Source organism: Antedon mediterranea, chromosome 11 (genome assembly GCF_964355755.1).
Source record: "Antedon mediterranea chromosome 11, ecAntMedi1.1, whole genome shotgun sequence".
NCBI classification, from domain to species: Eukaryota; Metazoa; Echinodermata; class Crinoidea; order Comatulida; family Antedonidae; genus Antedon; species Antedon mediterranea.
In genome coordinates, this window is record NC_092680.1 from 2262610 (window position 1) to 2276373 (window position 13764).

General features: G+C 33.1%; 1 protein-coding gene across 3 annotated transcripts in view; it reads right to left on the reverse strand.

The window, feature by feature from the left end:
- Positions 1-465: 465 nt before the first annotated feature.
- Positions 466-13764, reverse strand: part of LOC140063259 (nuclear receptor subfamily 2 group F member 1-B-like) — a 40699-nt gene continuing 27400 nt past the window's right edge. For all 3 annotated transcript variants that reach the window (XM_072109793.1, XM_072109791.1, XM_072109792.1), the window contains exons 3-4: positions 10862-11377; positions 466-4049 (exon numbers count right to left, since the gene is read on the reverse strand). In XM_072109793.1, the coding sequence (XP_071965894.1) occupies positions 3775-4049; positions 10862-11377 (791 nt within the window). In that variant the 3' untranslated portion in view covers positions 466-3774. The remainder of the gene's footprint in view (positions 4050-10861; positions 11378-13764) is intronic.

Consider the following 13764-nt stretch of genomic DNA (forward strand, 5'->3'; position numbering starts at 1 on the left):
TTCTGCGCATGTTAATTGTGCTATAGTAACCAATTTTATCGAAAAATAAAAAGGTCGAGAATTGGCAATTTTTTTGAAAAAATCCCTGTACTATAGTATAGGAAAATTTTCGAAAAATGGCCGATTGTCGAATAAATGGTAACTCTTGCATAATAAACATGCGCAGAGACGAATAATAGGTTCTGCGCATGTCAATTGTGCCATAGTAACCAGTTTTAACATAAATGGTTACTATAGCATAATAAACATGCGCAGAGTTCTGCGCATGTTAATTGTCCATTTTTTCGAAATACTGTATATGCGTATATATGGCAATATTATCGCATATTTATTAAATTGTTAAAAGTGGAAATGTTGGACATTTTTCGAAAAAAAAATCCTTTTGATCTTTCTGTTCATGTCAGTAAAACAACATGTTTGATGGATAAACACACACTAATTATGTTTAATTTAATGTTTTAGGATACAATATTTGTTTTCTTTTTTCTTATTGCATTGATACAAGGATATTGAAATAACAGAATGCATTTAACGCAATACAAACTGCATCAACATTTTATTATATTGATACAAGTGTCTTTGACACACAAAGGTTGTAAATCCAAGCACGATTATTATTATTATCATTTTTTTTATATTATTATTGTGGAGATATAAAATAAAATATATAGGTTTGACCTATTGGACCTACTATGACCACGTAAAGGTCATATACATGAATAGTCTCATTTTATGACGTCATCAGAGACTTTTTGTAAACACTACAGCTATCTGTTCCTGTTACACTCTAAAATAGTAACAATCTTTAAACAATTCGCTGACCAACGTAGGTGGTACCGAACTGACCAATATAACAGAGTGGATGTTTAGACAGATTGTTGTTATGCTAAACAATGTTATACTAATTCAGTACTTTTAAGATTGAGAAAATATCAAAGTTAAATTCAGAAAACAAGGAATGGGAGGGTTCTGGATTAATTACAATGACCATGTAAAAAGAAAGTATTGGTTTTTAAAGCAACATACTGAGTAAAATACCAACGTCTTAAAATTGTTTCCTCCTTGAACAAATGCAATTTTTACTAGACTATTAAACACCCTTTCCCCGTAAACCACAAGTTGATTTCTTTGAAAAAAATAACTTCAAAGTAAAAAACTTAACTCATTACGATTCTAGATCAATATTGAAACGAATTAATATATTGTACAGAACTGCCAGTACGGTAAAAGTTTCGGACTAAAATAGTTTTAAGTGTAAAACATTGAAAGCTAAGCTCTCTGGTAAACACAGCTTTAGCGGGAGATCTACACAACAACACATTTTTCAACCTACATATAAAAATCAAACTATCGTTATAATTGATTTCATCTGGTTACACCAGGTATAGAGAGATACAAAGAAACATACATCAGGTTCATTTCCTGCAACCGCCATCTTCCTTTTTACATTAGCTATTTACATGTTTCGGCATCGCAGCCTGGTGGGTTAGGTTCAATCAAATTATGACTGTCGTATATCAACAATCTAATATAATACATTTTTTTTAAAGAAACAAACACGCCAAAACGTATAAACATATAGAAAACATCTGTCAGTATGGTATACACTGATTAACGAATCATGCGCAATTCTTACAGAGGTACTAAGTGAATTCTGAATCAAAAAGATCCAGTAGTAGTAGTCAGTTACGAACTATAATTGTCAGCAGCGAGATGGAGAACGCATGCGCAAAGCAACTCACAATCGACGCGCGCGCTTAAAAATTCAAAATGCTGATGAAAACTGTACGCTTGGTGTACACTACTGACAACATATCCAAGGTAAAAGCAAATTCAAAAAGCAATAACATATTAAATGTTGTTCAATATGAATCTGGAAATAAGTTCAGTAGTACCAACGAAGTAGCAGCGTTTCCGCATTTACCAATCAGTATATACCAGAAAAAAAACACACAAACAAATAAAGTTCATGACATACCATACGCTCCCATTAAAAAGAGAACAATTATATCTTAAATTACAAATATATTTTGATTTTGTTTCTATGCCAGTTAAGATTCATTTATGAAACATGTATGTATTAAAATATGTCGACAAATCGGTGTCAAACTTTGGGTAAATTATTACTTTTAAGTAACTATTATTATAATAATAATAATTTAACCCATTGCGTTTCACCAGGAAGAAATAAAACTAATAGTTAAACACATTTATATTGGTATACAAAAAAGATATAATGTAAATTGGGAAATTCCCCAACCTGTTGATCATCAATAAAATACATCCCAGCTTTTATAAGTAGGCCTATTACAATCAAACAATGGAGAATAGGTTACTGTACTTTGCAGTTCAAGTGACCGTAAAAGACAAGAACCGATAGAATACGCTATTGTGACGGCGGTATCTAAATTATATTACTTTAAAGATCCTCAGTTTCGTCATCAATATCAACAGATTAAATAAAACTAAAAAATATTTTAGAAAGAAAATACACACAGATTAAACGGTTTACGCAACGACAAAAGTTAAAATGCAGTGGTTTAAAAATACAGGAATGCATCACCATTTCACAACCATTTTGACGGTACCCTGTTTGACAGCCAGACTATCAATCAGACTAGCCTAGGCTGCCACTATACCAACCAGCAACACCTAATCTGTCACACACACAGTACTTTTTGTTGAAAACATTTTGAAATACAGTTAATATGTAGGCGGGATACATAGTATACGTTTTAGTCTTCAAGTTTCAACAAAGTTTCTCCATCTATTTGGAAAATGTACCCTGCGAAAATGTTGACCCTATTATTGATAGTTATACGAACTACTTTTCTTACTTTTTACATTTTTCGACGTTCTTATAATACATTGAATACATAAAGGTATCAAGGTTTTCTTACTAATAAATTGTACGGTGATGAATTCACCAATTTTTCCTCCAAAAATGACTATTCAGGCCTACAAAGTCACCTTATTTTGTTACGATGCATGGACAACTGACACTTGAGTTTGTGTTAGACCCTAAAGAACTTGTGTGTTCAATTGACTCATTGAATGTATCATTTTACCACTGCGAATACCGAGAAGTGAATTTAGATGTTCGTATGAATATTCGTAAAACCAAACGATATGTTTCGTTGAAATATTATAAGAATAATAAATGTTCTTATTTAACAAGAATGGTACGGGTTGTATCTTGATCCTCTGCTTATAAGTTCATAGTAAATATACATACTTCGAAATCTTTTATTTCAGTAACATGTTCTGTTATGCGCATGTTTTGCGTCGATATCCAATTGGTATGTTGTTTTTCATTGAGTTGATTTTACGTTGTGTATTGCACAATGCGCATGTTCAGATCAAGTAGTTCAAGGCGGAGGGACACATTGCTTCACAACATTCGACAACTCTTTGGAATACTATTCGCTCTGCGAATGAATTTCTTATAATATAGCTTCTGCTAGTCCAATACATTGTATTGTCTTAGAAAGCGTGAATATTTCAGTCAGACTGGAACTGAAGGCCGCCATAGAAATGATTTCAATCGACCTTTGGAATCCAAAATACACTCATGTGTACAGTGGATCTGTTTAAATATTTATGATAATGTTTTAGCGGTTACTCGCTATAACACGAATATGAAAATAAATTTGGTTTCGTATCTAACAAACAGCTGCTCTCTGTAAACCACTTAACCTCATTTAAACGGCTGTTATTTCAGTCTAGGAATTCTAAATACTAAACGATACTTTTCCGTCAGTTGCCGTACGATAGTCATTGCATCGTCATGTAGGGCCAGTTAAAAGATCCACCGGACAAAAGCATATCACGAATTAGTGTCTCTATAGGTGTTTTCCCTACCAGTCGTACGAAAAATAGCTGTTCGATGACCGCCGAACTGACCGTGCGCAGTGAAGGCAGACGAAGTAAAAGTTTTCCAAATCGATTTGGTTGATTTGGGTACTGACTTCGGACATATTCTTCGAGGGCGCATTGTGACTTCTCTTGCAAACATTCGATGTGGGCAGCATCTGACAAGCCACACGCATCTGTAAAGACAATGATATGAGATTAAACAACAAATTGACTACTTTAGGCCTACATAAACAGTTTTAAACAATCATTCCATGTTATTTAGTACGGTTATATCATTTTCATTTATATTAGTTAGATATATGACAATGCATGGCTTTGAATTACGGTACACATGTTACGTTACAGTCAGAAAATCGGTCAAACTAATAATTTTAACACATGAGATAGGCCTATTATAAAACAATAGACGTTCTGTGAACTTTATGTTATATCAATAGGACACCAGTGATTCTCTGGGACTCATTTTATTATTTCCCACATCTAAAGTCTTTTTTGTTTCATCCAAGGCAACACAATATCCATCATTACATATTACATTACGGGCATTCATATTTTCAATTGAAATGTATCGGACCATTTTTTTGTTTCCCGCTCAGAGGGCATACATACTATTTCGATGAAGTAAACACCACGAGTGGTACTTCTTAAAGCCGTGTTTGGGGTCAAGGGGTGACCTTATTCCTAGTGTAATCAATCCTGCAATCCGCATACAGAGCCGTTAATAGTCTGTTGCCATATTATCGATCACAACTGTACAAATATGATATTGCATGGGCGACTGAACGCTTTTGAATACCCATAATCGACAAGCGACGTTTGGTATACACACAAGCTTTTGTGATGATTCATAACAATCAAGTACGCATGCGCAGTTAATTCACGTGTACTTTTGATTATTTCTATACCAGACAAACAAGATAATTGTGTCATGTGGCGACCTTTGGCAATTTGTAGTAGACTTAGTTAATATTCTATGAATATATTCTGTGCGTTAATATAAACATTTCGGGAACAATGTAACAGAACAATGCATATTAATGATCTATATTTAACGGGTGTTTCGGTACCAGAATACAACACGATCGACTATTGATACATTTTAATGGTTTACGTGTCAATAGACATGCTTTATTGACCGATTTTAAATAATCAAGCATTTTACTTCGTTCCAGCGATATTTTTTAATCGTGTAGGTGTACGTAGTAGTTAAACTCACTAACAACAATATAGGCTTTGGGCCATATCTAGAAATTAAATGATGGGAAAATACATTCTCGAACAAACATTTAGAATTAAAACCAGATCTCTGCGGGGTTTAGAAACTAAATAAGTTGAGACCGCTATATTGTCTCGAATATTCAACAAGTTCAGTCAACAAATTAGAATCACTTCGGCTTGTCACAAAATGAACTTCTAGATTTATTTTCAGAATCTAAAGAAAAGAACAAAATGTACTTACATTACAAACATTAACTACAAGTTTAATTACTAAATATCAGGCCTGTTTCGCGAATTGTATCAATACATAAATTTTTTTTTAATAACATTTTAAGCCTTAACCTGTACAATTGGTTTAGCATTATTGTTGGGGAGGATCAGGTTATTTAAAGACATATGGAGAGATCCTTTTTGGAAATAATACTGTAGTTGGTCTTAATGTAGGTCAATACAGTGTTCTATTGTTCGTTCATAGTTAGAGCCTAGGACTATACTATTTCACAGACAATAGCATTGTACTCGTTTGGTACTCACTTCCTTTATTATACCAGATACAATGCATCCTTTATTACTTTATGTTGCATTTAAATTTAAAAATATTAAACACTAGAATTAAAATAGAATTTTGACAATACAGTACATCTTTAAGCTAACGAACTTTTATTTTTTACGTTATCTTCTACGTGGAGAAGAAAGTGCTATTTTTTAGAATATAACGGAAATGATGGACAAAGAACCAACCAAAGCAAGTGAATAGGATAAGGTCATCGACCTTGGAACTTATTTTTAAAATGAAAGATGAATATGCGAGCAGATCATATCATACCAATAGTGCAAAGAAATCTCGCGGTAAATACAGATTTAAGAAGAAGCGATCGTACTCACTCTAAAAGCTTTATCGACTATACACCCTATGTGGAGTGAATATTTGGGTATCGAGTGAAAATAACGAAGTAATCTACATGGAAGAAGAGTGAGATTAACTCCATACGATAAACTCTATAGTGACTTAATATTAGTAAAAGATATATTTTGGCATATATGGCGTTTCATACGTGTACTACTTGAGCTTGTAAACTTGTATTTCAGACAAACATCGAAAAGCATTGAAATAACTAGACTTGGGGCAAATCTAGCAGAACCTAGTAGTAAAATGCGGTGAAAATATACATAGTATGATGAGTAGGCCTATACAATAATTTATCGGATATATTCTACACTACTCGGTCTATAGTACGTATACGCGCGGCGTACAAAGGCCGTACTGATGTTAACGCGCGCACGCATCAAAACCGTGCCATCGAAGGGAAATTATCAATGAATTAACTAAATCAGTTCCATACTGTACATACAGTACAATATGTAGACGTATTTGCCTTAGTAGATAAATCAGTAAATCTATCCAGACCGCTAATTAGATGAAGTCCGTAACTGTAGCATCAGAAGTTTCGTCCGCACCAAGAAAGAATCATGCAGGCCTACTTCAAATATGGTGCTACAAACCTTTACCGTCCATCAATTATCATTAGCTAATCTATAAACTTACTGACTAGGCCTACTCTTAAAAGTTCTTTTTTTTTCAGAAGTGTAAATCTATAATCATTATTATGTATATAACAATCAACGTTTATTGCTCGTAAGGACTTCGGTTTATTTACGTGACTGTTTTACACAAGAACCATAAACCCCAAAACTACAAAACAAAATGAACTTTAAAGATTGACTAGATTTAAACTCGTTACCATGTCGAGTTGGGTGATTTAAGCAAACATGCAAGGTTAACAAAAAGACTACGCTGCAGTAAATCATCTTTATTCAAAAGCGTTGTCTAATTAGTTTATACAATTCTACCTTTTAACACATCCATACCAATACTTTATCTGGTAGATAGTACTTAGCTCTCTCGATGAGTTCACAGTACAACATCCGGATTTCCGTATGAAGTTCAAGCACATCATTCTAAGATCAGGGTATGATTAACTGCCACTAATATACATTCTAATTGTTTTGCAATAAAAAAAAAACAGGCTTGTTGCCGTTTCTTTGTTAATGTTTAACGTTTTAACAGAAAGAAGTTCCAGTATCTAAGATGGAAATTGATATTCTATTTCAGATATATGGGGGTGTAGGTGAGAGTTTAACGAGGGGTACAAACTCTTATATAGGTTCAAGCTACCCCACGAGGCATACACATCGTTTACAACCAATAATGGGAAGTGTTGAATTATATTTCATAAAGTATACCATCGTCATTATACGGTGACATATCCTTACTTTTATTAAATTAAAAACAATTATTTTTTTATGAGTTTATTTATTATTAATAATTATTTATATATAATAAAATGATAAAGCTAGTATTATGGTATGCTGCAATATACAGTTTAATAGTCTTAAGATAGATAAAGTGGAAGGAATTTCCACACTATATAATGATAATCTTTCAGTGAATATGATTATATCTGTATCATCGTAAGCCTAATAAAACAGTACATTATATTCGCAGAGAACATTATTGTAGGCCTATTTAGAATACCGACTACCAACACGATTCCACATGCCGGCGGTGTAGTATACCATGATCCCGTAGGTGATTATGGTACACAGTATTATGTCTAGTGACAATAACATTCCTACAGTATCGTGTCTGCCGACGAGAATTCTCTAACTTAAACTTGGGATTTAGAAGCAGTGGTAGATGTGCACTTGCGTTAAACAATTATTTATCAAAGAGCAAACGGTAGAAATTAACTACAATCAATGACGTAATCATAAAAGTGCATCATGGGATATGGGAATTATTTGGACCTTTTTTATTTAAACCATCACATTGATTACAGACAGTTATAATTTAAGTTAATAGAATATTAAAAGATAGCTGAAGAAACGGTAACAAACAAGGAATATCTAATAGATGTTTACGAAAATAGATTTCCTCAAGAACGCCAAATTGCAAAATTTAAAATATATTGATCGTTTCCATCCCCGAAACCTCGACTAAGAAATACCGGAATGGTGTCCGGCGGGGGATAGTTTATTACCATTAGTTAGGGTCTAATGTAAAGCACCTAGAGGGGTCAGTGATCCAATAGGCGCTATATAAATATTGTTTATTATTATTATTATTCGACTTTTTAGAAGAAGTACTGGCCTACAATAAATGTATCAATACCATTACGTGGGGTATACCAAAAGTTTGTTAACCTTAGAACAACGTAGATTAATTAAGGTAGGGATAGGGTAACCTCCAGAAAAGAAGTTTGGAATCTAATGAAGGAATTCATCATATCTTCGATTTATTATAACATCATTTTTATCGTTTCAGGTTGTCCAAACTGAAATAGCCTGTCGCGTTTAACGCTTCACGCATAACCAGAGAGATACATTTAATCCCAAAATATAAATCAAAACGAAACGATGGACCTGTTTAACAAAAATGTATCTACTGCCCTCTGCCGTTATTGGATTTAAATTGTGTGTTATTTGGAACGGAAGTATAATGAAATGTGTTAGATTTCCAGATTCATAAAATGATTTCGTATTTACCATATCACCAAAAAGAAAAATGGAACATATGTTACATATGAAATGGCAGTATTGTTTAGGCTTATCACGGAATTTGATAAAATTATGTTTAAGGAAAGGACAAGTAATGTAGCCTTAAATCTAGGCCTACAACCAGAATACAAATCCGTCACTTTCATTGTGAAACTTTGCAATTTTTATATTTCTTCTTTTCCGTAGTTAAGAAGCTAAATCTTCCCATAACATTCTATTCTGCCTATCAGTTCGTAGCTAACGAGTTTCTTTTTTTTTTCAGCCAAGGCTGAGAGTTAATCGTTCGGGATATAGGAGGGGCGTTACCGCAAACTCATTGAGGCTTAGGCATAACTCTGTACGACTATTTTAATAGTCTGTTTGGCAATTTTAACTTAATTCGTTTTGTTCATATTGCCGCTTACTGAAGCAGTCTTTGAACGCATTACAATTTATAAGTAGACAGACGTAATGGCTTATACTCTCGTATTTCTTGGGGTGATTTTTGCAAACTGGTAGGCTTAAGTATGTTCCATATATTCATTGTGATATTCCTCTTATTCTGTGTCAATTGACATTTCCAGAATTGAGTTTGAAAACAGTTACGTCCGACATATATGCTGTATATATTTCAGATTGCCAATCTCGATGGTATTTTAACAATGTCACTTACCATCCCTAGTGACAGTATGTCCGTCTGTTGAGTTAATAAATATGTGTTATGCGTGTATTCCTGGTTTAGAATATGAAATAAAATAACGTGACCGTTTAGTGCGTTTAGTACAATGTTTGTATACCACACTTGGGCTAATTGGCATCGATAAGATTCCAAAATCGCTGTTGGCCTAATATGAATAATTCGATGTATATTCTGTATCAAAAAATGACTTTAAAACAATTTCGAAATTCATGTTTTCTGAGTAATTCCTTCAAGACAATTTAAACACAATCCGTTGTGATCTAAGGCTCTGTCTACACTATCAAACTTTATGCGATAAAAAATGTGATGTGCCCATATGGACACGATCATGTCATATAACTACAATATTTGAGCATATCACTACCATTTTATTTTATTTTATTCAGCGAACAGCGATGAAATATTTGAGAACATCACAGTTTTTTTGTCAAAATAGTTTAATAGTGTGAACAGAGCTTAAGAACCGAACCTCGTGTATGTAGACGTGAAATGTTGGACCAGAAAGTACAATTTAAATACATTCAAAGCCTTAGCTAACCCAACTATAATATTATAAATACGTATAGTATTAATGCCTAATGCGATACCTGCTTTATAACTGAATAACGAAATAGCCGATTTAAACTTTGGTCCACTATCTGAAACCAAAACTATCATTATTCGTAGACAACGTGAAATACATATATATTTAATGCATAGTAGAGCACGGCTAACCCATACAGATAATATCAGGTAATATATTATCTAATGCGATACTCTACTCTAACTGGTTGAGAAAATAGCTTTCATATCGCGTGGTATTCACGTAAATTAGCATTCATAACTGTCTGGAAAAACGAAAGATCTGGGCTAATACCTCTCCGATTGCTCTAAATGATGTTTCTAACAGTAGGAGCAGTATACAGCAGTAGTACCGTACAGTAGTACGAGTGTTAATGTAGTATATAGCAGACAGTACCAGTTGATGCTTTGGTAAAAGTAATAATGATAATGGTGTATAGATTAAAACTTCGCTTTCTATAATATATCGTTATTTACCAAATACAACAACAACTCATAATCAGTTTTGTATTGATTTGTATATTAAATGAGCAAGTAACATGGATAAAGACAATTGGTCTTTTGTGTAGGCTTAATTTTAGTTTTTAAAAGATAGTATTGGCGTTCAAATGAAGACTATACCACGTGTCTATTTGTATATCATTTGATCAAATTACAAGAAAATGCATAAGATATAAAAACAGTAGGCATAAACAATTACTATTAAAGGATAGACTTTTCTTTGTACACACTTTTGCATCCACAATCTTCATTGTCACTTTATAGATGTATACGTAATAACCGACCGTTTAGACTGATATTACGTTTAAATGTAATAGCAAGTCAGTGAGTTATAATTCTGTATTAGAGAATCTATATTTAACACACGCAGGCAGAATGCCAAGTTGTTCGTAAAACTATTACACTATGAGCCAATCTACTGACAGTTAACATTGAATGATTCTTGTGAAATAAAAGTATAAAACTTACCTGAAGTAAACAGAACTATCGCTTTAATACAGCTATACTCAGCAGAGTCCACGTGCAGCGCTTTTAATTTCTCAACCTGTTCTTGAAAAATTCGGATATGGTCCATAAAAGCCACCACCCTGTCAGCAGACATAGGGCTTGCGTGTAGGCCAGAAGCAGCCAGCAATGGGGCTACGTGTAGAGGCATCGAACACTGCGACGCGTTTAACACAAACAGCTCGCTCCAAGTCATTCTCAATAGGGCTACCTGGTCCGTAACCTGCAGGTCGGGAAAGAACGGAATATTTCTCGCCCATTCTACCGCACTGAACAGAAGTCTAGCTGCAAGTTCGCATATGTTGTCTATGCCCATAACACTGTTCGTCTGCATGCACTGGGCATATCTTGATGTGGGATACGGTTCGGCCCGAAGAAGAAGTGAGATATATCCAGAAAGGAAAGAGTGACCATCAAATCGACCGTCTATGTAATGACCAGGACCTGGAGGTGTTGGGGGAATCCTCCCACGCTGAACGGCTGCAATTAAGACAATAATTTAACAAAGAATTAACAAAAAGAAATTAAGTTATAATTATAGACTATTACACCTGAAATAAACCCCTAAAACAGTGAGGCAAGCTATTGAACTTATTAGTGAATACTCTGGTTTCTAACTATTACAACATACTAAGAATAATGAACTCATTTACAGAACATCAAAAGGTACTAGACCATTTGTATGTATGTGTACTCTTATACATGCATGTAGAATCAATTTAGAAATCTATCTATCTATCTATCTAACTTATTAGTGGACCTTCTTGTTTCTAACTATTAAATATATTGAGAATAATGAACTCATTTTACCATTTACATAACATCTAAAGGTATAATAGACGTTGTATGCATATGCATACAGAATCAATTTATAAACGATAAAAATAGTTAAATCTGTGACAATGAGAAATTTAAATATACATAATAGACTATGGTCAACCGTTGCATTCAATGTATACAACCAGTTGGTTCAATCACACTTAAAAAGAGCAACTTTTGGACAAGTCCCATTAGAATAATATTCATATTTCCTTAGTGATAGCTAACGTAAAAAGGATGTTAGTATTGTACACTAGTTAAAAACTTTAACTCGTGGCATATAATGTTAAATGGAACATGCATTACTTCAAAACGCAAGACAGTAGCTGAAGTATAAACTAGGGAACCCAAAGCCCATAATCTTAGGATTTGTCAACACCGACTCCCCAGCGAAAAGGTCTAGTTTAGTACTGTATGCATTTAACTTAACTGTACAATTTTTTAAGAAAGAGCCTAAACACATAAAGTGGAAAAACATCTTTGGGCTCAATATGTAATTTAAGAACACACTTTTTTGTATATATCAAATGAATTTCCAAAAGTGGCTCTTTTTGATTTGCATTATATTATATAGGTTTATTTTTCAAAATTTAATTAAAACAGAGACTATATCCATACAATTAATTGGGTCGCTCATTTGTAGACGTGTATTAGCATAACATTACAATAACTATAATTTTTAATTAATTTAAGTCTGCCACTTTCATACATATTTATGAGAGGTTTAAATGTCAGTAAAATGGCGTCTTTCGTGTGTATTTTATAACGTCATTTCTTCTCAATTTATCGTATTTTTATTTTTCATTAAAGTGTTCAAAAATACATTTACGTTTTCCAAACAGTTAAATATATTGAGAATGGATTTACATGATTACTAATCACATGAAGAAGGACTAGAGTATCCACTTCGAGATAATACCAGTGGTAAATATCAGTCGGCATAATGATCGTTTATTATGGGTTTGTTCAGTGTATGCATTCATTGCTAAGTCAGCCTTTGAGTTGAGCTAGGCCCGATAATTGTGAGGCTCAGGCTAATTTGATTCTAACATTGCGAGCAGGCGGGCATAAGTACATCAATACGACGACGACGTTTGCAAGGGACGTTGTAACGGTATAACACTATATAGTGTATGTTTCTCATACGTATAAAGCATGTGTTATATTATTAGCTGATGACGGCAGGCATTTATAAAACTTTATGATCTTAAGCAAAATGACACTCTTAATGTTTGAATGACATGGTATCGTTTTTAGTGGCCTATCTTTAATGACATGATTGCTAGATATGTTTATATTAAAACAAAAACCAACAACTATGATTCATACAAAATCCAAAGTGATTCATAAATTAATATTTTTCTAAAATATTATTGAAATGTTTTATTAACTATACACAGTAGAAGGGGTCAACATATTTGCGATTTGAATGTTATAAATTATATAATATTAACTAATATTATTATCAAAGTAAATACAGTATTTAAACTTTGTAGGTCTTCCAATAGACACATTACTAATAATTAGTTATTAAATATACATTAAACAATAACATATGTTTTTAAAAGGTATACAATTACAAACTACAGATTGTCACGGTTAACATCAGGAAATTCATAGTATTTATTTTCATAATGATATTGTACATACTGTAATATATTTACAATGACGACGTATGGTTGTACAGAAGATTGTTTTCAAATTCAACTATAACCTACTAAACTAAGCTAATGCACAGGATCTGTCTGTAGTGATAATTTAAGCTAATAATAAAAAAGAGAGAATGATTATGTGATGAACCATCGATTATAACGTTCAACAACCGGTTTTAATAATTCAGTCAATTTTGCTTACATTTTCTAGTACTACTCTTAACAAAGGTGTTAAATATTATATATACGTGGTATCTAATGTGTTACATGGTGACACACTTGGTTGGTTAGCCTATTTAAATTTGGGTTCGAAATCTGGATCATCGGCGTATTAACGACTTCTTCATGCCCAAATAATACTGAACTGACGTGTACATACACCGAGTTTAATATAAT